The 25,230-nt window shown below is 42.5% G+C and overlaps 1 protein-coding gene across 2 annotated transcripts in view; it reads left to right on the top strand.

Annotated features, from left to right (window-relative positions):
- PLA2G4A (phospholipase A2 group IVA) overlaps window positions 1-24,951 on the top strand; it is a gene marked incomplete at its 5' end in the record, with an annotated part of 60,069 nt that extends 35,118 nt beyond the window's left edge. For both annotated transcript variants that reach the window (XM_080348568.1, XM_080348567.1), the window contains 11 exons: window positions 1,403-1,539; window positions 6,254-6,476; window positions 7,494-7,608; window positions 10,908-11,045; window positions 11,491-11,583; window positions 15,306-15,377; window positions 16,745-16,987; window positions 20,689-20,873; window positions 22,961-23,156; window positions 23,350-23,507; window positions 24,573-24,951. In XM_080348568.1, the coding sequence (XP_080204694.1) occupies window positions 1,403-1,539; window positions 6,254-6,476; window positions 7,494-7,608; window positions 10,908-11,045; window positions 11,491-11,583; window positions 15,306-15,377; window positions 16,745-16,987; window positions 20,689-20,873; window positions 22,961-23,156; window positions 23,350-23,507; window positions 24,573-24,704 (1,692 nt within the window). In that variant the 3' untranslated portion in view covers window positions 24,705-24,951. The remainder of the gene's footprint in view (window positions 1-1,402; window positions 1,540-6,253; window positions 6,477-7,493; window positions 7,609-10,907; window positions 11,046-11,490; window positions 11,584-15,305; window positions 15,378-16,744; window positions 16,988-20,688; window positions 20,874-22,960; window positions 23,157-23,349; window positions 23,508-24,572) is intronic.
- Window positions 24,952-25,230: the final 279 nt, after the last annotated feature.

The following is a 25,230-nucleotide window of genomic DNA, read 5'->3' as shown; positions in this document are numbered from 1 at the left end:
GGATCTGGCGGGGGTATCCCCTGCCTGTGTCACTGCTGCCTGCAGTGCTGAGCAGTCCCACATCCTCCCTGACAGCGTTTGCTCCTGTGTCATCAGAACTCTGAACTGAGGCCAAGAGCTGCAGGTGGGAGGTGTCTGTCACTGCCAGCAGGAGCAATCTTGCAGCTCCCTTCTCTTGGGCATTCCTGCTTTTGTCCTGCCCTCGTGTTGCCTCAGGCAGATCTTCCTCTTGCCTGCACAGGAGCCAGGTGCATTTAGAATCACAGAGTCTTTTTGGTTGGAAAAGACCTCTAAGATCATTGATTCCACCCATACCCCACCCCTGGCACTGCCCCATGTCCTGAGAACCTCATGTCCGTCTGTCCAACCCTCCAGGGATGGTGACTCCAGCACTGCCCTGGGCAGCCTGTTCCAATGCCCCACAGCCCTTTGGGGAAGAAATTGTTCCCAGATCCAACCTCAGCCTCTCCTGGCGCAACTTGAGGCCGTTTCCTCTTGTCTTATCACTTGGGAGAAGAGACCGACCCTCGCTCGGTCCAACCTCCTTTCAGGTAACTCTAGTAACCATCTAGAAACATTTAAGTGCCCTTTATGTCCCTGCCTGCTAGGTGCTTTGTTATGTGCTGTTTCACCTCCTGGGTGTCCGTAGGGATAAGATAAGTAGGAAGCCGAAAGGAATCATGCTCTGCTCCAACGTGAGGTTTCCACCGCGGCAGACAGGACCTCTCGTGCTGCCGGTGGGTTCTGGCGTCTCTTGCTCGTGGTCGGCAGCGCTCTCCTCCCGCGCTGCAGGCCCAAAATCAGAGAATAACAGAATGTCCTGAGTTGGAAGGACCCACAGGATCATGGAGTCCAACTCCTGTCCCTGCACAGGACACCCCACAGGTCACCCCGTGTGTCTGAGGACGGTGTCCAGTCTCTTCTTGAACACTGTCAGGTTGGGGCCGTGACACCTCCCTGGGGAGCCTGTTCAGTGTCCAGCACCTCTGGGGGAAGAACCTTTTCCTTTTCCAGCTCTTTGTGAAGCAGAAAGGCCTGAGTAAATGACATACCGATACTGAGCGTCACTCTTGGGGACAGGTGACTTCATGGCTGGGATTACAGTACTGTTCCATTCCACGCACACTGTTTAAAAGTCGCATCTCAAAGTGCTTTGTTAAAGTGCTTTGTTGTCTCTTACACACATACCACTGCGAGACTGCAGAATACCTTCTTTTTGGCGTGCTAGAGCTTTTGTGCCCCGATTTGGAAAAGCACAGGTCTTTTTGTGAGGATCTTGGGATGGTCACCTATGAATTGCACAAGCATGTTTGACTGGGGGTTGATGAACAACATTTATTTAGTACTTTTAAGTCTTTATCAGCATTGATGTGGTGATACGCCGTTCTTCTCGTCTCTGCAGGTGCCAGTGATCGCAGTGCTGGGCTCAGGAGGTGGATTTCGCGCCATGGTCGGCTTTGCTGGCGTCATGAAAGCGCTTTACGAATCGGGAGTTTTGGACTGCGCAACGTACGTTGCTGGTCTCTCGGGATCCACGTGGTAAGGGGCTTTTCCCTTTGTTTTTCTTCACTGTTTCTTCAGGCAGTTCAAGAAGGAATTTTTGTGAGACTTGACTTATTTCTAAGCTTCTAATTCACAGACAATTTTATGCATGCACAATCAGTGCAGCAGAGACATACGGAGCGGCTGCCCGGCAGCGTAGCAGGTTGGTGGGGCAAGTCTGCTGGTTGGGGTGGTCCAGAATGGCTCCATCTCCAGGTCATCTCCAAGGAGTTCTGACAGCAGGAGGGGATGAAAAAAGATGCTACACGTATGCACCCACGTTTCTGAATCAACAGCTGATGTTTTATGTATTCTGTAGCTGATTCTTTCATCTTGATAACCAGAAAAAAAAAAAGACTTCATGCCACTGGTATAAATGCAACATATTTTTTATTTTCCTGATGAAATTTAGAAAAGCATTGTGATTTGAAAATGATGCCTCGTGCAACCAAAAGTGCATTATATTATTTTGAGGCACTTTTCAGAGATTCTCAACATCACTGGAAGATCTTTTGCTCCGTTTTAGACTCAGTAGTCCCCTTCTTAGTGGATTTACTGGGGATGTATAGGACCTGTTCACTAATTCTTTCTTAGCGTAAGGAGATTTGAGCAGGTGTGTTTCAGCTTGTAGGAAAGCACATCGATGGACTGCCATGCTGCAGAGTGTCCTGCTGTGGGTTGCCTCATATCGCTCCTATTGTCACTGTTTAATTTAGAAATTACATCGATTTTTCAAACAGTTCTCCCTGTCAGATGGGAGAAAAGATTTACAGAGACATCTCAGTTTGAATGTCCTAAGCAGGTAGTGATGATGTCCTCGTGTCTGATTCAATGGATGCCTCAAACCATTGAGAGAAACAGCATCAACAGGGAAAAATCAGAGTGATGTCACTGTGTGAAAGGCATTTTGAGTGCTGTGAGCTGAGCGTTTGTGGGCAGCAGAACGCTTTGAACCCCGGGATTGTGGCTGCATCAACTTACTCTTCTGACTGAGCGGGTTTCTCCCTGCCCAGTGCTGGGAAACCATAACCTTTTGTCTTCTCGGCTTTGATAAAAAATGCCCCAAATCACACTTACTACAAACATTGAAACTATTTGTCTTGATATTTCTTCGATGACGTGATGTAACGCATTTAAAAGCCGCGTAATTTTCGTCAGCCAAAGACATCTGACAAATTCAGTCCAAATTTCTTAACTGTTTGGAATCCTTAACACTACATTCTTTTTCATTGAGTGAAAAATTACAGACTAACTTTACAGTCGAACTTTTAAACTTGTAACAGCCTCTTTTTGGAGATGGGCAGCGAGAGGATGAGATGTAATGGCCTTAAATTACAGCAAGGGACATTCGATTAGCTATTAGGGAAATGATTTTGCAGCGAGAGTGGTCAAGCTCTGGGATGTGTTACCGCATCCTTGTTTAACTGGGTGAGGTGTCGTTCTCTTTCTCTGACTCAGTGAATTCTTCATGTGAAAGCAGAACTTGACTGAACAAAGCCCTGAGCAACCTCGTCTGACTTCAGCTGGAGAGCTCGAGGTTCCTTGCAGTCTAAATTATAAGGTTAAATGAAGGTCTCATTTCTTCGAGAGTAAGGGAAAAAGACTTCTGTTGGACTAGCTAAATATAAATGAGCAGGGAATCTGTGTGGATGAGTTTTATCCCCCGGTTTAACCAAGGAAGCACATGAATTTTGATTCCACACACTCTAACCCCAAAGTCGTTAAGTCTTTTGGAATAGATAATGATCTATTCTGTTCCTTGTGTGGTTTATTTTCAATTATTTTTGATTTGTATGAGGCTTGTTTCTCCTCTCCCGGACTAGACAGAAATCCTTCAGAATGCCAGAAGATTCTGAAATGCCGTGAGCGTTCATCAGCCAGAGTAAATTTCTTGTTCAGATGTAGCTCTAAATAGTTTGCATCCCTGGAACCTGGGTTTTCTCTCAGTAGTGCTTGTTGGGGGCAGATTTACCACTGTCTATTGAGAGACCTGAATGTGCTTTTGTCCGATTGGCACAAAGTGGAAGGTATGTTTTGGCTGCATAAAGACCAATAGTGTATCCCGATGCGGTGTGGAAAGTCTCCACTGTGTTCCTGGGGAACGGTGTGTAGTCCACGGTCTGCAAAGATGTCAGTCAGCTGGCCACAACGTCCTTTTATTGGGAAAGCCCAGGAGTGAATACGTAGTTGGTGTAATGTACACCTATAAAATCGGTATTAAAATAGCAAGATTATCTGAACTGATTCAGTCAGAAACATATGTTGGAAGCAGTTGCATTTAAACAAATTTGCTTTTGCTGTCTTGGTGATGTCACCTATTCAGTCTTTCCGTGCTTGATGAATAAATAAATTGACACTTTGGCACTCCCTTTCTTTTCTTTTTTTTTTTTCCATGCAATCTATACTTGGGAATAATGCTCTTTTCTTTTTCTTTCCTGAAGGCTGGAGAATTCCTTTTCTGGAGACAGAGGCAGGTTTTTGCTTACTTGCCCAGCTGCATGCCTAACCTTGGAGCAATGCATTGACCTCTCCGATAGTTTCTGTCATCTGGCTTCAACCTTGCACTGAATTCTTCATCCTGTGTTTCCCTTTCTCCGCTCACCTGGAAGCCGCTGCCCCGTGCGTTTCGCCCGCGGGCTGACGTGCGCGCTCGGCTCCAGCGGCTGCGCACGGACTCATGAGTCAAGTTCTTACATCACCCCGCGCCAGGGCTCGTCATGCTGCCCAGCAAAGCGCCGGGCAGTGATCTCAGGGCTGAGCTCACGCAGCGTGTACCTCACCGCTCTGCGCAATTATAGCATTATGCCTGCAATGTGGTATGTATACCCGAGCCAGCTAATTGCATAAGTAATAGTGAAATTAGCAGCTAATAGGTTGGTGCAAAAGTAATTGCGGTTTTGGACTATGGATTTTAAACCATTGTAACAAGGCTCAAACACAATCAAAGTAGGAACCATTATGATCAACACATTTTTGCCAATGAGAAGTAAGTTTGGTTATTCCTGTAGTGTAAAAATCCATGCTTTGGGATTCGACAAACTCTTGGAAAGCACAAAGCTGTTGAGATGCTTGAAGAGGTGGAGTTGGTTGGGGGAGCTCAGGGGAATGTGGCACATGAGGCAAAACTTCATACCCCAATTGGTTCAGCTTTTGCAGCGTTGTTTGTGCGACGTGCGCTCTGGCTTTGTCGTGGAGAAGAATCGTCCCTCTCTGGTGAGCGATGCCGCTGCCGGCGCTGCAGTTTTGGTGCATCTCACCGGTTTGCTGAGCAGACGGCTCAGGTATGACGGTTCTGCCGGGATTCAGGAAGCTGGAGCGGATCAGAGCGGCAGCACCAAACAGTGACCGTGACCTTTTTGTGGTGCACGCTTGGCTTTGGGAAGTGCTTTGGAGGTTCTTCTCGGTCCACACACTGAGCTGGTTGTTGTGTACAATCCACATTTTGTCACACATCACAATCCGATCGGGCAATGGTTCGTTGTTGTTGTGTAGAAGACGACACTTCCAAACAATAATTTCTTTGTTTTTCGGTCAGCTCACCAAGCACCCACTTATTGAGCTTTTCCACCTTTCCAATTTGCTTCAAATGCCGAACGACCATAGAATGGTTGACGTTGAGTCTTCGGCAGCTTCTGGTGTAGCTGTAAGAGGCCCAGCTCCCATGATCGCTCTCAGTTGGTCGTTGTCACCTTCCAATGGCGGCCGCTCCGCTCCTCATCCTCAAGGCCTCATCTCCTTTGCGAAACTTCCTGAACCACTGAGCCCAGGCAGCTCCTGGGCCAAACGCCGTGTTCATCTTGCGAGTTGTCTCCACTGCTTTGTGACCCATCTTGAATAAGAACATTGCTCGAATTTTCTTTCTGTCTCACATCACTTCCGTAGCCTAAAATAAATCTAAAATAAACAAAGTGATAAGTCAGCAGCAAAAAAACATAAAGTGAGAAAAGCGCATTAAAATGATGTATAACATAACCACATTTCTTTAAGAATGTATTCCAAAATGGCAAATTTCAACAAGGCAAAAATGGCAATCAGTTTTGCACCAACCTAATAGTAGATTTCAGCGGCCCATCTTGAGTCTTTACCCATCGTGTTACTTGAGACAACCAAGTGCGAACCACACGTGTCCACAGGTGTGTCTGAGCACACAAAACTGCAGTTTCCAGAGTTAGTGGGAAAACCAGGATTTGCCTGACTTGCCTGTCCTGAATCTCCAGAGTCAATTAAATCTCTGCGCACACTGTAGTTATTGTGCTTCATCTGATTATGGAGCCATCTCGGTATTCTCATGTTTTAGGGATTTTTGAATAGTGATAATAAACCGGAGAGTGACAGAGAGAGGTACATCTTAAGAGTTACAGAGCTGTGTATTTACAGGACCTCCCATCTGCAAAATGTACCTACACCCTGACAGCTGCTTTTTCTGCTTATGATGATTCTGTTCTTTTCCCTTAAATAAATATATGAGGAATACTTTCTGATCTTTTACATCATCCACATTATGGAAATCTATGAGTATCTGTATGCTTACATTTTGAACGAGTTGTTTAGCTTTCTATGTCTTGAGAAAAAGACATGACCATTTACTGTATAAATGGTGAGTGAATTAATCTGATTCATTCAGTAATTGGATCAAATTACTTATTGTGCATTTCAGGCAGGTGACTTTGAACTGGGCTTCGGTACTTACAGAGCAAATTTTCCATTGCAGGTACATGTCGACTTTGTATTCGCACCCGGATTTTCCAGAGAAAGGACCCAAGGAGATTAATCAAGAATTGATGAACTCTGTGAGTCACAACCCACTTCTGCTGCTCACTCCTCAGAAAGTCAAACGCTACATCGAAGCGCTGTGGAATAAGAAAAGCTCGGGCCAGCCCGTCACCTTCACCGATATCTTTGGAATGCTGATAGGTGAAACACTTATCCATAACGTGAGTTCATTTCTTGATGGTAATTAGGGCTGTGAAACTATTGCATAATAACCACTGATACTATTTTTTTTACATTACCTTGGTGACATTGTTTAGCAATAGGAATGTTTAAAGTTACAGCTGAACAAATACTGGAAAAGACACTTCTAAAAGGCTTTCCTTGCTCTGGGACATGTTTGTGAATGGTATTAATTTATTTAAGAGCCAGGAAAACACTGTGCATTCGTGTGCAACAGAAATGAACTCAACTGCTGGGTACTTGCAGCAGCCTCTTAACATTGTGTATTATCCATTAAAATCACCACTCAAGCCATTGCAACAAAAATTACAGAATGGTATCACCTCTTCATGTGCATTTTACTATAAGAAAAGCAACATTTGCTTAACAAAATACTAATTTCAAGGTGAAATATCCACATCTCTATTTATTATTACATGTTTTCCTGAAAAATAGAGACCATAAGAGGGCTTCATACTGTTGTATTTCACAGACGTGTTTTCTACACCTGTATTTTTCATGACTACGCAATGCCGTTAGGTTTAAATGCTCTAAAATACTGAAAAACGGGCAACGCAGCTTTTAGTAACTGTGATCCCTAAGGTGAGTTTCTGATGCTGAAGGGATGTTAAAGATCTTTGTTGACTTTCCAGAAGCAGCACAGATTAAATACAAATAATACATTATGATCAATGGTGGTTCTGCCTAAGAGCGTTTTCCTCTAAGTGTAGCAAAGAACTTACTTCATCCAGCAGTGCTGTTTGCTTTTTGGTCACATTATTTTTTATATCATTCATGCTTATTTCATCTTCACATCATGTCTACTCCCACTCCTTCCTTCCTGAATTGTGCACTTAGAAGATATTCAAGTCAATTACTTCCTTTTACAAGTTCTTCTGTTTTTCTTGGCAGTAACTGAGCTTGTCCATTTTCCTTCTCTTGGAGGATTTTCGAGCAGTGGGTAGTTTCCCAGACATGGGCAGGATCTGTTTGGACGTAACATCTTTCTTTTCGTGCAGAGAATGGACACCACCCTGAGCGACATGAAAGAGAAAATCAACCGTGCCCAGTGCGCTCTCCCACTCTTCACGTGTCTCCACGTCAAACCAGATGTCTCGGAGCTCATGTTTGCAGGTGTGTTTTCCAGCTGTGGATGAGTCAATTGTGAAAAGCAGCGCGTGGCTGAAAAAGAGCTTCTTATTGTTTTTTTTAATACTTCTGAGACTAATTGTACCCTGCAACTTGGGACACGTTGAAGTTATTAGTCGTATGGTGAGGATTAGGAAAGAATTTGCTGTGATATGAAAACATTCTTCGGGGCTTAACAGAATTGGTGTTGTTATAAACTGAGTTATGGGGAGATTTGAATTTATTTCAAAAATAGGAATGTGTGATATCAGAGGAGATACCATGTCAGAGGATATACCATGTTAAGGGAGATACCATGTCGAAGGATATACCATGTCAGAGGATATACCATGTTAAGGGAGATACCATGTCGAAGGATATACCATGTCAGAGGATATACCATGTTAAGGGAGATACCATGTCGAAGGATATACCATGTCAGAGGATATACCATGTTAAGGGAGATACCATGTCGAAGGAGATACCAAATGGGCACTTCCAAGGGGTTTTCAAAGGTGATGGGGAAAGGGACACATTTGTGTTTGGTGGTTCTGAAAACACAAAGTTACTCAGGGATCACATACTTCAGTAGGTGCATATTTATACAATTGGTGCAGTATTTGCATCAAGATTGTGGAGATCAACTATCGTACAGACATATTTTTCATGGCCTATTTTAGGCTTTTAAGATGCATTTTTTCCTGTCCATGGAAAGACACACTTCATTATAGGTCAATGGCCTTTTATTTCTTGGGTTTGGAGACTTACTCTTAGACTATTTTGTAACCTTTCTTTTTTTTTCCTGAAAATAAGTCTAACACTTTAGGTTGCTGTGAAATATTAAGTGGCAACCAAGGTTTATTCTGTATATGTGACAAAAAGATTATTTCCTGCCCATTGTGAAGAATATTGCTATTCCATGAAGTAGCTATTAATAAGTACATTGCTTGAGTCAAGACAACAAGAAAGCTGCTGTTTCTCCAACAGCAGAAAACTGCTTAACATTAGTGTATGAAACAGGGAAAAAATGTCTTCAGTTAGACAGAAGTATCCCTCTTTTTAATAAGAGTTAAAATAAAGTTAAACAAAGATGATCTACTACCTCTTTTTTACTTGTACAGAGTCTTAAGTACTGTTAGTAACACAAAAGGGGGGTTTGCTTTTATTTATGCTGTAGGTTTTAATCCCACCTAGTAGCCTCAGTTGAGAGTGAGTCCAATTGTGCTAGATGCTGTATGAAAAAAAAGGAGATATATATATATATATATATATAAAACTATAACTATATATATATATATAGTTATATACAAGACTGAGAATGTAAGGATCAAGGTTTATAAGTCAGGCATTGTATCCACATTTCCTAAAATGATTATTTGGAGAAGCTGCTGTCAAAACTTTGTTTGTAATGGAAAATGAGGGTGTAAATTAGGTTACGTTTTTCATGGGAGAAAGTCTACTTTCCTCCTTAGGAAATGGAAAGCTTTTTGCTTAAAATGAAAGTATTAGGGGTTTTGATGAGTTGCTGTTTTATGAAAAGTTTTATTTGAGGTACTTGCTTACCATTTTAAAAATAAAATTATCTTTAATTAATAATGATGTTCTCTAAGCGAACCCAGAAGTACCTGAAGGCTGGTCTATAACTTCTCTGACCTTACCAATTGGTCTAATAAAGGCATCACCTCTACCCGCGGATCTTGGTTTTGCTTTTTGAGGCTGTCATCTATATCATTATATAGGAAGCTAGATCTTGATCCTTTCTTTTGTATGTTTTCTTTTCCTTTTAGAACGGAACAGCTTGATGTGAAAGTCATAGTAAGATTTGGACAGGACTATTTACACTTTCTTATTTACTAGATGACAGCTGTAGATGAACTCTTTCATGTGGATGCAAGTTGAAATGCATTAATGATAGCAGATAATTTCCGGGAGCGCTGGAGCAGGGTTTCCTGCAGCTGCTCAGAGCTCTCGTGCCTCAGGCTCTGCGTGTTTTCCCGGCCACCGGCATTTATCACAGATTAAATTAATTCTAATTCTAAATTCCATTTTGCCGTCAACATGCTTCTGGAATCCCTATCTGCCAGTTCCTCTTTGTGCATCTAAAGGGAAATACTGTTATATTCCTAGACTGGGTCTTCCCCAAGGAAGGAATTTCCGTCTGTTCCAATGAATGCGAAGACCTGTGGGTGGTTTATTTGGAAAATAGGATGTTTTATTTGACTTAGTGTAGATAAGCATTGCCCCGTGAAACGGAACTCTCAGCGATCGTGATTAAACCTTTCCTTTTCAGGACGAGTGGTTAACGCTGGTATTGACGCTTCCACAGAAACACCGAATATCTCGAGGAGTGGATGGTGTCCCATCACTTGTGGGCATTTTTCAAAGCTGTTTCTTTCACCTTTCTATTTCAGAGTTATTTCTGATTTGTTCACAAATCAATCGCTACTAAAAATGTAGACCATCAAATAGATGAATGGGTGAAATACTAACAACATAGGGTATTCTTTGTTTGCCATTGCTCCCTTTTTGAAATGAATTCCCTAATCAAAGAAGACATTTCAAAATCAGCTAAAATCCGTTTTCAAAAAATACATACATCACAGAATGTAAATCACTGCTGAAATGTTCTGCTAAGGTCATAGAATGCATTTGAACATTTTATGCCATATTTTTATTGAGCTCTCTATTCAATCATGTACTTTTAAAATGTATTTTGCGTCATTTAGTACTAATAAGTTTCTCAGGTGCCTCCCAGCTTTGCCTTATCAAGTTGGATTTCACTAGAAACTCCAGGTTTTGGCGGAATCAAAATGACTCTCCTAGAATCTTTCCCAACTTTTCTGCTATTAAGTATTTTTTCTGCCGCCTTTTTCTCTGCCCTCCACATTGTTGTAGGATCACAATGAAAGAAACTTGGAAGTTGGACCCACGTGGCATTTCGTGTGACAGCGAAGCGTGAGATGGAAACCAGATGTCGTTTTGTTTTTCTCCTCCGCGATCGCTACTTTTAGACATCTGTTTTTACAGCCTCATGTTCTTCCACCATAGTTTGTTGTGATACGAGAGAATGACAATTCCTTCTTTGCTGTGACATTAGACTGTCCGTCATGTGAAATAAAACAATTCTGACTTCTGTACAACCTCAGAGATATTCCTTTTGGTTATTTACCTTCCTGTGTAACTAAAATGTCTCTGTTTGGACCGAGGTTTCATTCATTTATGAATGAAATACACTGGATGAATATCCTCTGCTTCTATTCAGGTTGAGATTGCTAATTAAATCAAATGCGTTTCCTGTTTTGCAGACTGGGTGGAATTCAGTCCCTATGAGATTGGTATGGCCAAGTATGGCACTTTCATGTCTCCTGATTTGTTTGGAAGCAAATTTTTTATGGGGACAGTGGTGAAGAAGTATAATGAAAATCCCCTGCATTTCTTGATGGGTGAGTATGTGACCGAGACTTTAAATTAAATCTAATTTTGGTAGTTCGCGGAATCCCAGAATGTCAGGGGTTGGAAGGGCCCTGGAAAGCCCATCCAGTGCAATCCCCCCATGGAGCAGGAACACCCAGATGAGGTTACACAGGAAGGTGTCCAGGCGGGTTGGAATGTCTGCACAGAAGGAGACTCCACAACACAGGGGGGTTTTAAATGCAATCCCATAAATTGTCCAACAAGCAGCAGAGTTCTCAGTTTGTTTGGAGACATCCATTTGAAAGATTTCACAGACATGGGTTGGCATTCCCTGTTTCCTTGTTGCTTTTGAGCATATGACGTAGCATGTTCCAAAATCAGAGGTGTGCTCCAATAATTGCTTAAATACCGCAGTATATGTTTGAGTTTTTTTCTTCTACCAACCTCCATTCACTGTTTATTTTTCCCTTTCAGGTGTCTGGGGCAGTGCCTTTTCTATATTATTTAACAGAGTGCTTGGCGTCTCCAATTCTCAAAATAAAGGTCCCACCATGGAAGAAGAATTAGGTAATACTAAGAACTAATTCTGCTGCTATGCAAAATAATTATGAGCAAGATGCAGGGCTTGTGGAAGGACGGTAGTCATTTGTGGTCGTCATTTGAAGAATGTGGAATGAAGTCACTGTAGTTGCTGACATTGCTAAATGCTGAATGAGGTCAGGGAAAGAACATTCATAATTGGATTTTCTTTCTCTCACTTTGGTTTCTGATGAGTATCTGAGGTGCTGTAAGTCACCTGTGTGTATCCAGCTTTTTTCACACAGTTAAGAGAGTCCAGTTCCCTTTCTTATGTTGTTAGGCAGGTTTTTGGAGATGGGAAGTCGACAAATACTGTGTGGCCTCTTGTCACTGAACTGTATTATTCAAGGGATTAGTAAAATCAAATTTTAGCATCTCTAGATTGTTAGGTTGTTCTATTCTAACCACAGATCGCCTGATCCTTTATTTACTACTTAATAATTTTGGTTTCATTCCTAATGCGCAAATGGCAAAATGACTGTAAGGAATTCATCGTGGGCTGGTTTGGATAGACTTTTTGTGTTTCATTTGAGAATGCAGTTGACAATGAAGGGGTTTTTTACACTTTTTTTTTGCTATTCAGGACACAGGGACGTATAAAACCAATAAATAAATTGTACTAGGCAGTCAGATTTTTTCTGAAGAGCGTAAAGAGAAAATGCAGATTGAGTTGATTTAAAACAGCAACAACAAAACCAAGCCCCTTATCTGTCTGAGTCCCCTAATAGGTGGCATTCAGCTGTGTGAAAATGTACTTTTATGGATGAAAACGAGACCTGTGCCTCCACGTTCAGATTTCTGATACAGCTCATGAGTGTTAACACCTACTGATGGGAAGAAGCCAGAGAGTCGTGGTCAATGAGCAGAGTCCAGCTGAGGCCTGTATCCAGTGCAGTGCCTCAGGGGCAGTGCTGGGGCCGGTGTTATTCAATATATTCATCAATGACTTGGACAAGGGAACAGAGTGACTGTCAGCAAGTTTGCTGGTGACACCAAGCTGGGAGGAGTGGCTGACACTGGAAGCTGTGCTGCCATCAGAGACCTGGACAGGATGGAGAGTTGGGCAGGGAAACATTTAATGCAATATAACAAGGGCAAGTGTAGAGTCTTGAATCTGGGCAGGAACAACCCCAGGTTCCAGTGTAAGTTGGGGAACGAGCTGTTGGAGAGCAGTGTAGGGGAAAGGGACCTGGGGGTCCTGGGGACAGCAGGGTGACCATGAGCCAGCACTGGGCCCTTGTGGCCAGGAAGCCAATGGGACCTGGGGTGGGTTAGAAGGGGGTGGTCAGTAGGTCAGAGAGGTTCTCCTGCCCCTCTGCTCTGCCCTGGGGAGACCACACCTGGAATGTTGTGTCCAGTTGTGGCCCCTCAGTTCCAGCAGGACAGGGAACTGCTGCAGAGAGTCCAGCGCAGCCACCAAGATGCTGAAGGGAGTGGAGCATCTCCCGTGTGAGGAAAGGCTGAGGGAGCTGGGGCTCTGGAGCTGGACAAGAGGACACTGAGGGGGGACTCATTCATGTTTACAGATATATAAAGGGTGAGTGTCAGGAGGATGGAGCCAGGCTCTTCTGGGTGACAACCAATGACAGGACAAGGGGTAATGGGTACAAACTGGAACACAGGAGGTTCTATTTTAATTTGAGAAGAAACTTGTTCCTGGTGAGGGTGTCAGAGCCTGGCCCAGGCTGCCCAGGGGGTTGTGAAGTCTCCTTCTGTGCAGACATTCCAACCCGCCTGGACACCTTCCTGTGTAACCTCATCTGGGTGTTCCTGCTCCATGAGGGGATTGCACTGGATGAGCTTTCCAGGGCCCTTCCAACCCCTGACATTCTGGGATTCTGTGGTTCTGTGATCTCTGTCAATAAATCTGATAGTGGAAATGTCTCTTATTGCTTTTGGACATGCTGAGACACAGAATGGTAGCTCTCATCCATGGCTCGTTTCAGATATGTAGAAAAACAGGCTTTGAAGTGGGATCACATGTGAAAATAGTGACGTGACTTGAACCACCAGAGCTGTAGATGTCCCAGTGAAACTTTGGTACCACCAGAGTCAATGACAAAATTCCAGGGGACATCGGAAAAGCCACTGTGCGCAGAGCACATAGAAAACCACACCTAGAAACAGTAAAGAAGAGATTTTGCTTTAAAGAGATGATTTGATGTCCAAAAATTTGATTTATTGGGGGTTTTTGTCTTCCTTTTTTGGTCACTATTTTTTATTTTGACCTGTCTCCTATGTCATCGCCAAAGAATTTGTGTGTGTTTGTCTTTGGCGCATGTTTGTCCATTGACGGTATTTGAGGACCTGCTGAGTATTAAAGAGAAAAAGTACTTAAGGCAAAATACGTGATGACTATGCTCTTCTGCTTCTGTGGGGGTTTTACAGTGTTGTATGTTCCTTTGTGGAAACAAGGTGACAGTGGTGGTCACCTGAGTCCAGCATTCATTACCTAGAGTAATAAAGCTGGGCTTTTTTACACTTGATATTACAGAGACTCTCTCATTAATCTTTTCTCTCGGATTTAGACTTAAGCAAAAAGCGGCAAGTGTAATTGCCGTTGTAATTACTGCATTGGGTAGGAATCACAGCATTTGTGGGAAATACCAACCCAAGGCAGGGATGAGCCACCGGAGACCAATGTTGTCCTTCTGTCAGATTGTATTTTCATTTTTATATGGAAAAAACAGTTATTATAGTACGTTCAAGTTCATTAGGAAACAACCCTCATTAAGTTTATTTTAACTGGCTTCAGATTTCGATTAGAGATTAATCCCAGCATACAATACACTAAAGAGTGCTAGTTTTCCAAAGTCTTCTCTTGGATGCCCTTGCCTGTAGGCTCTACGCTTCCAAGATAAGGCCGCTCATAAAACATTGCAAATCTGTTATATTTCAATAAATTATGCCATCCATAATGAGTGAAAATAACGTTGTCAGCCTATAATCCATTTTTACATGTATTCACCTCCACTACAAAGCTTACTCAAGGGATGGAAGGTGTCGCTCTTCAGTACTCGTTTTGATTTGAAACAATTCCGTGAGATAGCAATGAACAGGTAACAAAGAGTTTGTGGACAAAACTGTTGACCTTCACAAAGCTCCGATTTTTGCCAGAGAAGTTAATTCCTTTCTTGCTTTATTTCTCTCACTTAACGTTATGAGAAGAAATGGTCTTTTCTACCCGTGTAGCTGCATTGACCTTTATTTTTCACACATATCCAGTAGAACTTCCCTAACCATCTTGGATTTTGTTTTCTCCCCACTGCTTTGGGTGGTGCTCATTTATAGATGAATAAGGTTCAGCATTTGTTTTTGCCAATTAGCAGGTAATTAATAGAAATTAACTTGGAGTTATTGGGCGAAGAGAAGCTATACATCTAAATTTTAATCCCGGTGAATGAAATGAGGCAGATGTGTGGTGCAGAGGTGAGCGGTAGGTCCTGCTATAGGATGACATTTTGTTTTCTCAGCCCTTTGGCTCAGTCTCCTTAGCGCAGGAGCTTTGTTAAAATTGCAGATGGACGCAAGTATATGCTGATCAGATTCTGTACACAGAGATAGATCCCCAGCAGCTCGAATCTCTTCAGCTGGATTTTTCTATGATGAAGACTACGATAGTGTTTATGACTCAGATTGTCTTGAAATTCTTAGCTTTTCTGCTAATTAAAGCCCAGCTGTTTAAAGTCATTTTCTATTTCTTTCAACAGAAAATATCAGGCTAAAGCACCTCGTAAGCAACGACAGTTCAGACAGTGAAGATGAATCACAGCATCCAAAAGGTAAGGAAATGCTCACATTTTCTTTCGTAGTTTACTGTTTTCATCAGCTTTTGCTGACGAATTGCAGTCAGCCCAGCCAATTATGTCCATTGTTTTCAGGGCTTCCTTGATCAAGTATTAATTTGTGCTTCCAGCATTCATAGGTAACTTCTAGCACCTTTACACGGTGTTTTAAATAATGCCCAAATCCGGTTTCCCAGAAAAGGTGCAGCCACAAGGGGAACATGGGGCAGGGGGATGAAAAGATCCTCTTGAAAATAATCTTCAGGCACCTAAAGCACCTGGGGATTGCTGGGATTTTAGTCAGGATCTGTGTTTCATCCTAATAATGCTTTTGTATTTGATGATACTTTTGGGGACAACAGTGATTTTCACCTGGAGAAATCGATGGTATTTTTAACAACTAAAGCAAATAAGGGAATTCAGCTCTTGGGAATTTTGGGATCTCCAGGAAGAAAAGATCTTGTGCGATGAGACGATGAATTATGTCATTAGCTCAGTTAAACGATTACTTCTTCTTGTGTAAAATAATAGGGGGCGGGTGATAGCACAGTTGTGTGTTTGTTTGTGGATTTCCTGTGTAAGCACTACAGCCAGCACGAAACGCTGCATTTCTCTCATAGTTTGTAGCCATAGTGGGCAGCCTACAAATCTGTCATTTGTAAACACCTGGTCATCCCTCGCACTTCTAGAGAATATTATTGTACAGATGTTGGGCCTCTAAACTTGGTGGTGTTTGATGCTTGTTTGCTCTCTACTTATATAAAATCCAGCTTTGTTAAAGCCTGGTTTAAAGAGGCACATCTCAGTGCTGGAGTTAAAGTATCAAGCCTGAACTTGAATTATCCTCTTGTATAAAATACCCCAAAAAGTTAAGTTTTGACAGCAGTCCAAGTCATTTTTACTGCGACATCTAGCAGTAGACATCTAAGTCTTTTGTACTCTTTAGTTAATTAAAACCAGATATTAATTGTAGTCTACAGTTCACTGAAAAGATATTTGGAGATATTTTAGAATTCCCATGCTGTAGCATTCTCTTTTATGCAGACTAACTTTGCCTTCTTAAGGAAAGCTGGGTTTCTAGCAGGCAGTAAAGGATGGAGATGGGTGTCAATACACAGCCAGGTGAATGTACCTCTACGTACATCTTGGAGACTCAAATCTGTCCCCTGAGCCTGGATTGTTTGCATTTTGGTCACTAGTGCAGATAAAGCTGTATCCTCATCGCCCTCGCCATCCGGACCAATTAAGTCTGGCTCAGGTCATCTATTATAATAGATGCTTTATTTTAGTAGACCTAGAAATCTTGGTTTTACAATTTGCGTATGAACTGTCTCACCGTGGATTATGTTGATTTTCCTCTACAGGCACTGAAAACACTGAGGCGAATCAGGAGTATCAGAACAGCAGCCAGGAGAGCTGGGTGCAGCGGATGCTGATGGCGCTGGTGGGCGACAGCGCCCTTTTCAACACCAGGGAAGGGCGCGCTGGAAAAGTGCACAACTTCATGCTGGGCTTGAACCTCAACAGCTGCTACCCGCTCTCTCCCCTGGCAGATCTCCTGTCCCAGGAGTCCGTGGAGGAGGACGAGCTCGATGCCGCCGTTGCAGGTTAGAAACGGCGAGTTTGCAGCGTGGTGATGTCAGCTGTTGTTGTGACAGGACAGGGGGTGATGGTTTAAACTAAAGGAGGGAGATTCAGGCTGGACATGAGGAAGGAACTGTTGGCCCTGAGGGTGGTGAGAGCCTGGTCCAGGTTGGCCAGAGAGGTGGTGGATGAACCATCCCTGGAGACATCCCAGACCAGGCTGGACGGGGCTCTGAGCAACCTGAGCTGGTGGAGATGTCCCTGCTCATGGCGGGGGGAACTGGGGGAGCTGGGAACAGCCCTTCAACCCAAACTACCCTGTGATTCTGTGAACCATGTGGCTTTCTCCTGCCTGCAGGTATGTGCTGTTGTATGTTTCTGTAGTAGCAGTCATGACCATTGAGCGGCAGCTCTTCTGCTGCCCTCGTCTTCCTCTGAAAGACCTGTGGAGGCCACACGTTGCTTTACTCATAGATCCTTGCTTGCTGACAGCGTGTTCTTCCCAGTGACCCCGCTCCATCAGGTGCAGCCACCTCTCGATTGCGACTGATGGGCAGGTCACATTGGCATAAGCAAGAATGTGGGCAGAAAATTAGAATTCTGGGAAAAACGTTGATTTGCAAAAGAAGTTCAGGGTCTTCCCCTACTCCATGAAGTCTAAGGTGTCTGGGACAGGAGCTGCAGAGAGTTAGGACTCATGTTTAAGTAGTATTTTGAAGATTTGCTATAGACAATCATGACAATCTTCTTAATGAGAGCCAATGTATTCCTTAGTATTCTTCCAGCGCTGGTGCTTTTTTTAAATTCCTCAGTAGGCAACAGAGCCCTGAGTTAAGGCTGTGAGTTTCCCTATAGAAAAGTTACGTCGTAATGAAGATGCACACATGGTGGAGCCTCCATGTATAGTGTCTGATACAAACTAACTAACTAACTTCTGGATTATTGTGGATTATTCCTGCCATCCATCGAGTGGAGGAGCTACAAATCACTGACAATGGTGTTTCTCCCCGATGTTGTGTAGCAGCACAGCGCTGCCAACCATCCCTCGCAATAACAGGAGTCCCTGCAGCCTTTATTCCCTATCCAGAGGAAAGACATTGTCCTGCCTGGTCATTATGCAACAGTAAATACCAGATGTCGTTTAAGAGCTTAAGTAGCAGACGCGCTCTGATGTGTATTTGTCCGTGTAACAAATCCCTTTGAGTGCCTCTATAGCAATTTCCATCTGTACTCCACTTTCTAAATATTTTTGTCATCTCAGAGGTGTTTACAGCTGGGTAATCTTAATATTTATAGTGGTCGTAAAAGAGGCAGGAAAGAGGGTAGTAAATTTATGGTTGGAAAAAATGGCAGTTGATGAGAATTTTGCATAATTAAGACATGTGGATAATCTTCAGAATCAACTCTCAACTTCCTGGGCTTTCATTTAAATTGCACTAAAATGCTGGTTTGACAGAACGAGCCTGCACCCCGAGACAATGACTTTTCAGTGGCTGAAACTTCTTGGGGTAAAACGTCTGGCAAACATTTGACATAACTGTGATTTTTTTAGCGTTAGCTGAAGCCCACGCTCCTAATCCTCAACTAACAAATCTAACAGCCGCGAGTAGTTGCAATATTATGAGCAAGAATAGCTAAAAACCCTTGAAATTTCAGTAGTTAATGTGAAATTCAATCATTCGGTAGCGTGGTAAGTATATCCACATTTTAATGCTGTGAATTTTGCCTAGGAGCCCAGGGGAGTAGATAGAAAGGAAACTTTGGCGTAAATTTAAAATACTGTATATTACCAAGGCGCTAGATGCATTTAAGCTTTGCATATGTATTCCTACCACTGTCAGCTTGAGTACGGAGAGAAGTCTGAATTGCTTTAGGAGTTTTCCTTTATTACCAGGTGCTGTGAAGAAGACAAAAGTTTACCAGAAAGGATCTAAATAATCCTTTACATCTCCAATTGTGTCAAAGCTTCTGTGAGCCCCGCGTTGTGCTGCAGGGACGGAGCCGTGGCAGAGCTACGCCCATGTTAGAGCTGTTCCTTAGGATGGAGTTTAGGCTCTGCCTAGATCGCAGTGGCTTGGTCTGAGAGTAAAACTCGGCTTGGCTTTGCTACAGATTCCGGTTTTGCCGAGCGTTTTCTTAATTGATCTCCAATCTACTTTACGGCCCTTGCGTGATTTCATCATGTTTTGTTTCTGTGCCTTGATGTTACAACACACCGAAATCACTGGAGAAAATGCCAAGTGAATAACAATAGGGGAAAAAATAACTCAGAATCTGCTTCCTTATTTCAGTATTTATGGAAACTCCGCTATAGCAGACACGCGTCAGTAGCAAATGTGGATCCAATTACTGCAGATCAGACAGATCTGCGCTGCTTTAAGGCAGAACTGGGCTCTTCAGCATCTCTTTGATGGACTGAAAGCTGCTCCTAATACTGACAAATCTTTCATGAGATGGGTTGGAAGTTCATGTACTTCTAAAAGGAATTCTAATAAAAAGCAAAACCTTTAGGTTGAGTCTCTCCTGCGTTTGCAGAAGACCACAAGTCAGAAAAAACATATATGCGGTCATTACAATTTTTTGACGGTGTTATGATATTTTATCATCTATAATATAAAATTATTATGGTCAATTTGATGATGGAGCCATGAAGGCTCTAAGAATAGGAACTGTCTTGTTCTTCAACGCCTTTTTGGTAGGAAGTTTGCAAGTGCAGTAACACTCCTATCGCAAACATTATTACAGGCGGTACGATTCTTGTTTAAAGAATCACCGTTGACTTAAAATTCAAATTTCATAAAATAAGATAATACAAAACCGGTTTACTCGTGCTAAAAGGATCTGTAGTAAGTGTATTTTTTTTACCAGTAACAGATTTTTATTGCTTTATGCCAATGCATGCTTATGAAATAAAACTGGTTCTAAAATAGGTCTATAAACACACTTGGCCCTTTAGCAGCAGGCAATGATTTGAAAGTGTTTTCTCCCTTCGAAATCAAGGCAAATGTTACAAAACTTGTGCTTCGTTTCACAGTGCACTCTAAGAAATAATAATAATAATAATAATAACAACAACAACAGAAATAAAAAGTCAGAATATCTGCTCTGAGATTTTTTTGCTGCTCAGAGCAATTTTTTTTTCTCGTGGATCTTGAAACGATTGGAACGAGAATTTGAATGATTTTAATGGATTTTCTTCACATTAAAATATATTTTTTTTTCAAATTATGTCCATCGCCAATAAGTGGGTGCTAAGAAATCTAATTATACAATAAATATTGTATACAATAAAGAAATAGATATATAAATACAATAACAAATGTATTATTCTGTTCAGCATTCCTTAGATTACACTGCCCTCTACAGATACGAGCATTAATCAAAAGGCCAGAAACATGCACTGGAAACATTGTGAAGATCTAGAGCAAGAAAAAGACCATCAGGAGAGAAGTTCTGAGCTCTGCAGGGATTGTTTAGTAGAATCCAGAGACTTGATAAGCGCAAAGACACTTGGGACAGATTGCTCGGCCTTTCCTGAGCTTCACCGAGGGATATCAAAGGGGAAACCAAATCTTTTCCAGCCCTCATTTTGGGCACTGGAGGCAGGAGATAATTTTGTCCTTTAGCACGATGGTAACAGCAGTAAGGGGCTTATACGTAATTCCACTCGATGCTTAGAATTCAGATATGGCAATTTTTGGTTTGTTTTATTTGTCCTGCGCAGATCCTGATGAGTTTGAGAGGATATACGAGCCGCTAGATGTGAAGAGCAAGAAGATCCATATAGTGGACAGCGGGCTCACCTTCAACCTGCCGTACCCGCTTATCTTGAGACCTCAAAGAGGTGTCGATCTCATCATCTCTTTTGATTTTTCTGCAAGGCCAAGTGATTCCAGTCCTCCTTTCAAAGTAAGTGAGAGAGGCCATTCCTCTCTTTGTGTTCATGAATTCGATTTGACTTGGTTGTATTGGCACATCCCATGGTTCCAAAGGGCAGTTTGTTTCCACATCCAGGCCCAATATTGCACTCGGTTCCTGTTTACATGACTCACATGAGACAACTGACACAAAGAAGGCTAAAATAATTCATTTCAACTAGTAGCTCTGTTGTTTTGATGGAAGTCCTGCTTTCACACTGAATTGCAGAGTTTTATGTTATGTCAGTATTAAACAATTAAGTCAGTTATTTACCATTGTGCTCTGTGCAGCTGTTCTCTTCTGTCATGGAAATGAATAGTTTTCTGTCGTCATCTTGAAATGCCGCGGTCCTTCCGGTATTGCTAAATATGTAACTAAATATATAACTCTTCATTTACATCTTACGGGGATAATCCCAGTACTGGTTTCGGTAGGATTCCTAAATTATTCAGGCAAGAGCAAAGCAACCACAGAGAGATCCAGCAGGTGTTGGAAGCATCCTATACAAACCTATACAAGCATGCCCAATGAACTAGACAAGTTTAATGTTGGACCATTTTGGTAGCTAACACAAAAAAAGCAGCACTTAGGAGGCTATTGAGAGGTATGCAAAGTGGCAACATTTATTTGAAACCCCTGTGGGTTTTAAAAAATAAGTTTTAAGGAAACTGAGAGAACTTGCCCGTTTGAGAAACAATCAGCGTTGTTACTTTGGAGAAAAATTTCAATTAGAACAAGTAGTATTTTTTGCCTTCCTTGTGCTATCAAGACAACATCCCAAAACAATATTACAAAATAACAGCAGTAGCAAAATGAGCTCTAGATCAGTGTTGTCAAATGCAAAAAAACCAAAGCAAACGCCAAAAGCAACAACGAAGCTTCAGGAGAAGCAAGAGGAGTAAGTTCTGTACTGTCTGGGTTTCTTGGGGACTACCTGGAAGTGGAGAGCGCTGGCAAGACTTGGACTAGTGCTGAGGTCCTTCGTTTTCCCTGAATTGACTGAACCGCATGTATCACAACATGGAGAGATTGAGTGGAAGTCAAGTGGTGTCCTGAAGGTTTTTCCATAAACTCTAATTTCAAAAAGGCAAAAATCCTTTTACGCAAGAAGAAAACGCTGGGAAAATTAAATGGCGCTTTAGGTTTTGGTGAAGCCACCGTTGAAGGGAATGGTTCATTATTTCCAATGCGCAAATCTGTGTATAATGACGAGTGACGTAGCTCCAGCTCACGCCTGGGCATGGGCCACAAGCTGAGGCCATGTGCTCATGGCCTAAAGGACAGAAACCAGTTTTGTCCGCTGTCCGTGCAATCCCATTGGTTCTGGTTGGGTTTCAACAAGCAAACAGCGGTTCCGGAGCTGGCCTGTGTCTGTGGGAGCACTCGAATATGTTTCGTTACTCCAGCACATGGGGAGATCAGCCAGCTGGAGTCAATGACTCCGCTCTTGTTTTGTTGTTTTACACCCACTATCTTTCAATCTCCTGCGTATCCAAAACAGTTGCCCAAAGAAGGGTCCTGTTTCATTCAAAACCAAGATTAAAGACATTGACCTTCCCTCTCGCACACCCTTATTACACGCTTTTGAGTCATTATTTACAAATTATTTTGTTTACCGAGTTGTCAGGAGGCAAAAAAAAGCCTGTTTTCCAGACTTAATTCTTCCCTTAGCATGCTTTGAAATGCCGGGCTGCGCTGTGATGTGACTGGGAACATAACAACGCGTGGCCTGGTGTTTATGAACTCGCGTTGGTTTCCATAGCGCTCATACTCAGTTTGCAACCAAAATCACAGACGGTTTTTTTCGAGCTGTCAGCTCAGTAAATTTGCCCCGAGATTTATGCGCCAGAGCTGCTCTTGCCTTCCTGTGAATCATCGCGAATGGGGGGGACTGGGCAGGCTGGATTAGGTGCCCAGTTTGCCACATCTGTACACAGATCGATTGACTTAATCGGTCCTTGGGCCGTAACGAAGCGTGAGTTAATCAAACTACTTCCAGTGACCAATTTGACCTGTGTCTCTCTACAAAGCAACCACACTTTGCAGCAGATGATTCTAAGTCTTTGTCCTCTTTCCAGGAAATTTTACTTGCTGAAAAATGGGCCAAAATGAACAAGCTTCCTTTCCCGAAAATCGACCCGAATGTCTTTGATCGAGAGGGCCTGAAGGAGTGCTATGTTTTCAAACCAAAGGATACCTCTTCGGAGAAAGACTGTCCAACTATCATCCATTTTGTTTTGGCCAACATCAACTTCCGCAAGTACAAAGCTCCAGGTGCGCACACAGTGTCTGGTGCTAAATCAGAAGTTCCTTTGGAGTTTTATAATGCCGTGGTGATTACGAGGAATGTTTTCTCTCTGAAATAACTCTTTAGCTTACCTGTAGTAGTTAGGGCCATTCCAAAACAAGATGGTAAGTCCTCAGACCTCACGTTTAGATTGTATTGTTGTATTTGTTCTGTACGCAGGCGTTCCGAGAGAAACGCAGGAAGAGAAGGATTTTGCAGACTTTGACATTTTTGATGATCCAAATACACTGTTCTCCACCTTCAACTTCCAATATCCCAACGAGGCGTTCAAGAGGCTTCATGACCTGATGGAGTTCAATACCCTCAATAACATAGACGTACGTACGCTCTCAGAATTGAGGTTATAGCCAGGGGAAAAAATCGGCTTTATTTTAATGAGAGCTGGAGTGTACCTGAGGTAGGTTCTTCATACACAAACTGCGGGGTGGTCAACGTGCGCCCTTCCAGCCTCGGAAGAAGAGTCCAGACACTGGAGGTGAAAAAAGTCTCAACAGTATTTCAGGGACTAAGAAGATTGATGTATAATAATATTGTGACCATTTCCAAATGGCAGAACTATTGGAGTGTAGCGTGTGTGCTTTTCGTCATGTTTGAGCCTCTGCTTGTTAGGATCCGTTCCAATTCATTCTCTTTTTAGTTGCGTTCCTGGGGTGTTTTTGTCGTTTTACCATCAAAAGTTCTGCAGGGTGACTGAGCGAAGGAGTCTGTGCGGGATGGAGACATTGTGATCAGGATTTTATACTCGGTTCTTGATATATGTCAGTTTTCTAACTGGAAAAAAGGAAAATTGAATTTTTTTTAAAAACATCACTGTAAATGTCTGTATCAAGTCAGTAATAATTCTTTTAAATTGATACCGTAACTCGATGATGTACCGATGTACTCGATACCCAACTCACTGTAACACAAGACCATGATCCCAGCATCCACAGATTGAGTTGCCACATTCACAAGTGTCAATGATCATCCCAGATAAAGAAATGACTTTTTGTCAATGCTAGTGAACAAATCTTGTTACTTGAGGACAAGAGACACCACAGCGATGATTTACTCTTTCTCAAGATAATTATTTTCAAGATCCATTAAGTATGGATTTTCTCAGTGTTTTGATTCACCCGTCAGAATTTCTCTGGGACTCGGTTTAAATAATGTATATTCTTAGACATTGGTGGTATGCAGTCGTATCTTAATTAACTACATTAAAATTGTTGCTTTATACAGACAAAAAAAGAGTATTAATACTCAGCAATCACTTTGTTCAGTGACGGAGCGGTGATAAAAGCAGGAGCAACAGTTAATAGCCGAAAGGGTCTTTTCTATCAGTTAATAAATCATGAAATGGTTATTTTTCCCTGAATGAGAGGTTGTTCCCTGTTTTCCAGGTGATCAAACAAGCCATGATGGAGAGCATCGAGTACAGAAAAGAGAACCCGTCGCGCTGCTCCGTGTCGCTGAGCAGCGTCGAAGCGCGGAGGTTCTTCAACAAGACCCATCTGAACAACAACCTGACGTAGAGGACGCGGCGCAGGTCCCGCTCCTGCCACGGGCTCTTTAGAACTGGAGGCAAAAAGACATTCTCAGAGCGTCACTGCTCCCCAACGGGGCTGTGCGAATCCACTTTCCCCCCGTGGATTTGCGAGTTTAAGTATAATTTTGTACTTCTTTTTTTAAGAACTAAAAAAGAGTTGAAAACATTTCAATATGCTCTTATCCTTACTCTAAGAACTATGGAATTAGTTTATCTTGACTGTCATCGTTGGGTCCACCACCGTCTTCTTTTTCTCACAAAACTCTAAACGCTGCTTTCTCGTAGCGTGGCGATCGTTGGGCTTTTAATTGGTGTAAACTGGGCATGTCTCGAAACGTAAGTGGAATGGGAAACACAAGAGAATGAAATTTAGTAAGAGAGACAATACATGTACCTGAGCTTAAGCCCGGATTCCCCTCTGCTTTGTGTCAGTTAGATTTCCTCTAATTTGGGGTTGAAAAGTCAATAATTGGTCACTGCCAGTTCACTAATAACCATTGGCTCTGTCGGCC

Source organism: Nesoenas mayeri (genome assembly GCF_963082525.1).
Source record: "Nesoenas mayeri genome assembly, chromosome: 8".
Taxonomy (NCBI): domain Eukaryota; kingdom Metazoa; phylum Chordata; class Aves; order Columbiformes; family Columbidae; genus Nesoenas; species Nesoenas mayeri.
The sequence above is the reverse complement of the archived record's forward strand: the minus strand, read 5'-3'. Positions and strand labels throughout refer to the sequence as shown.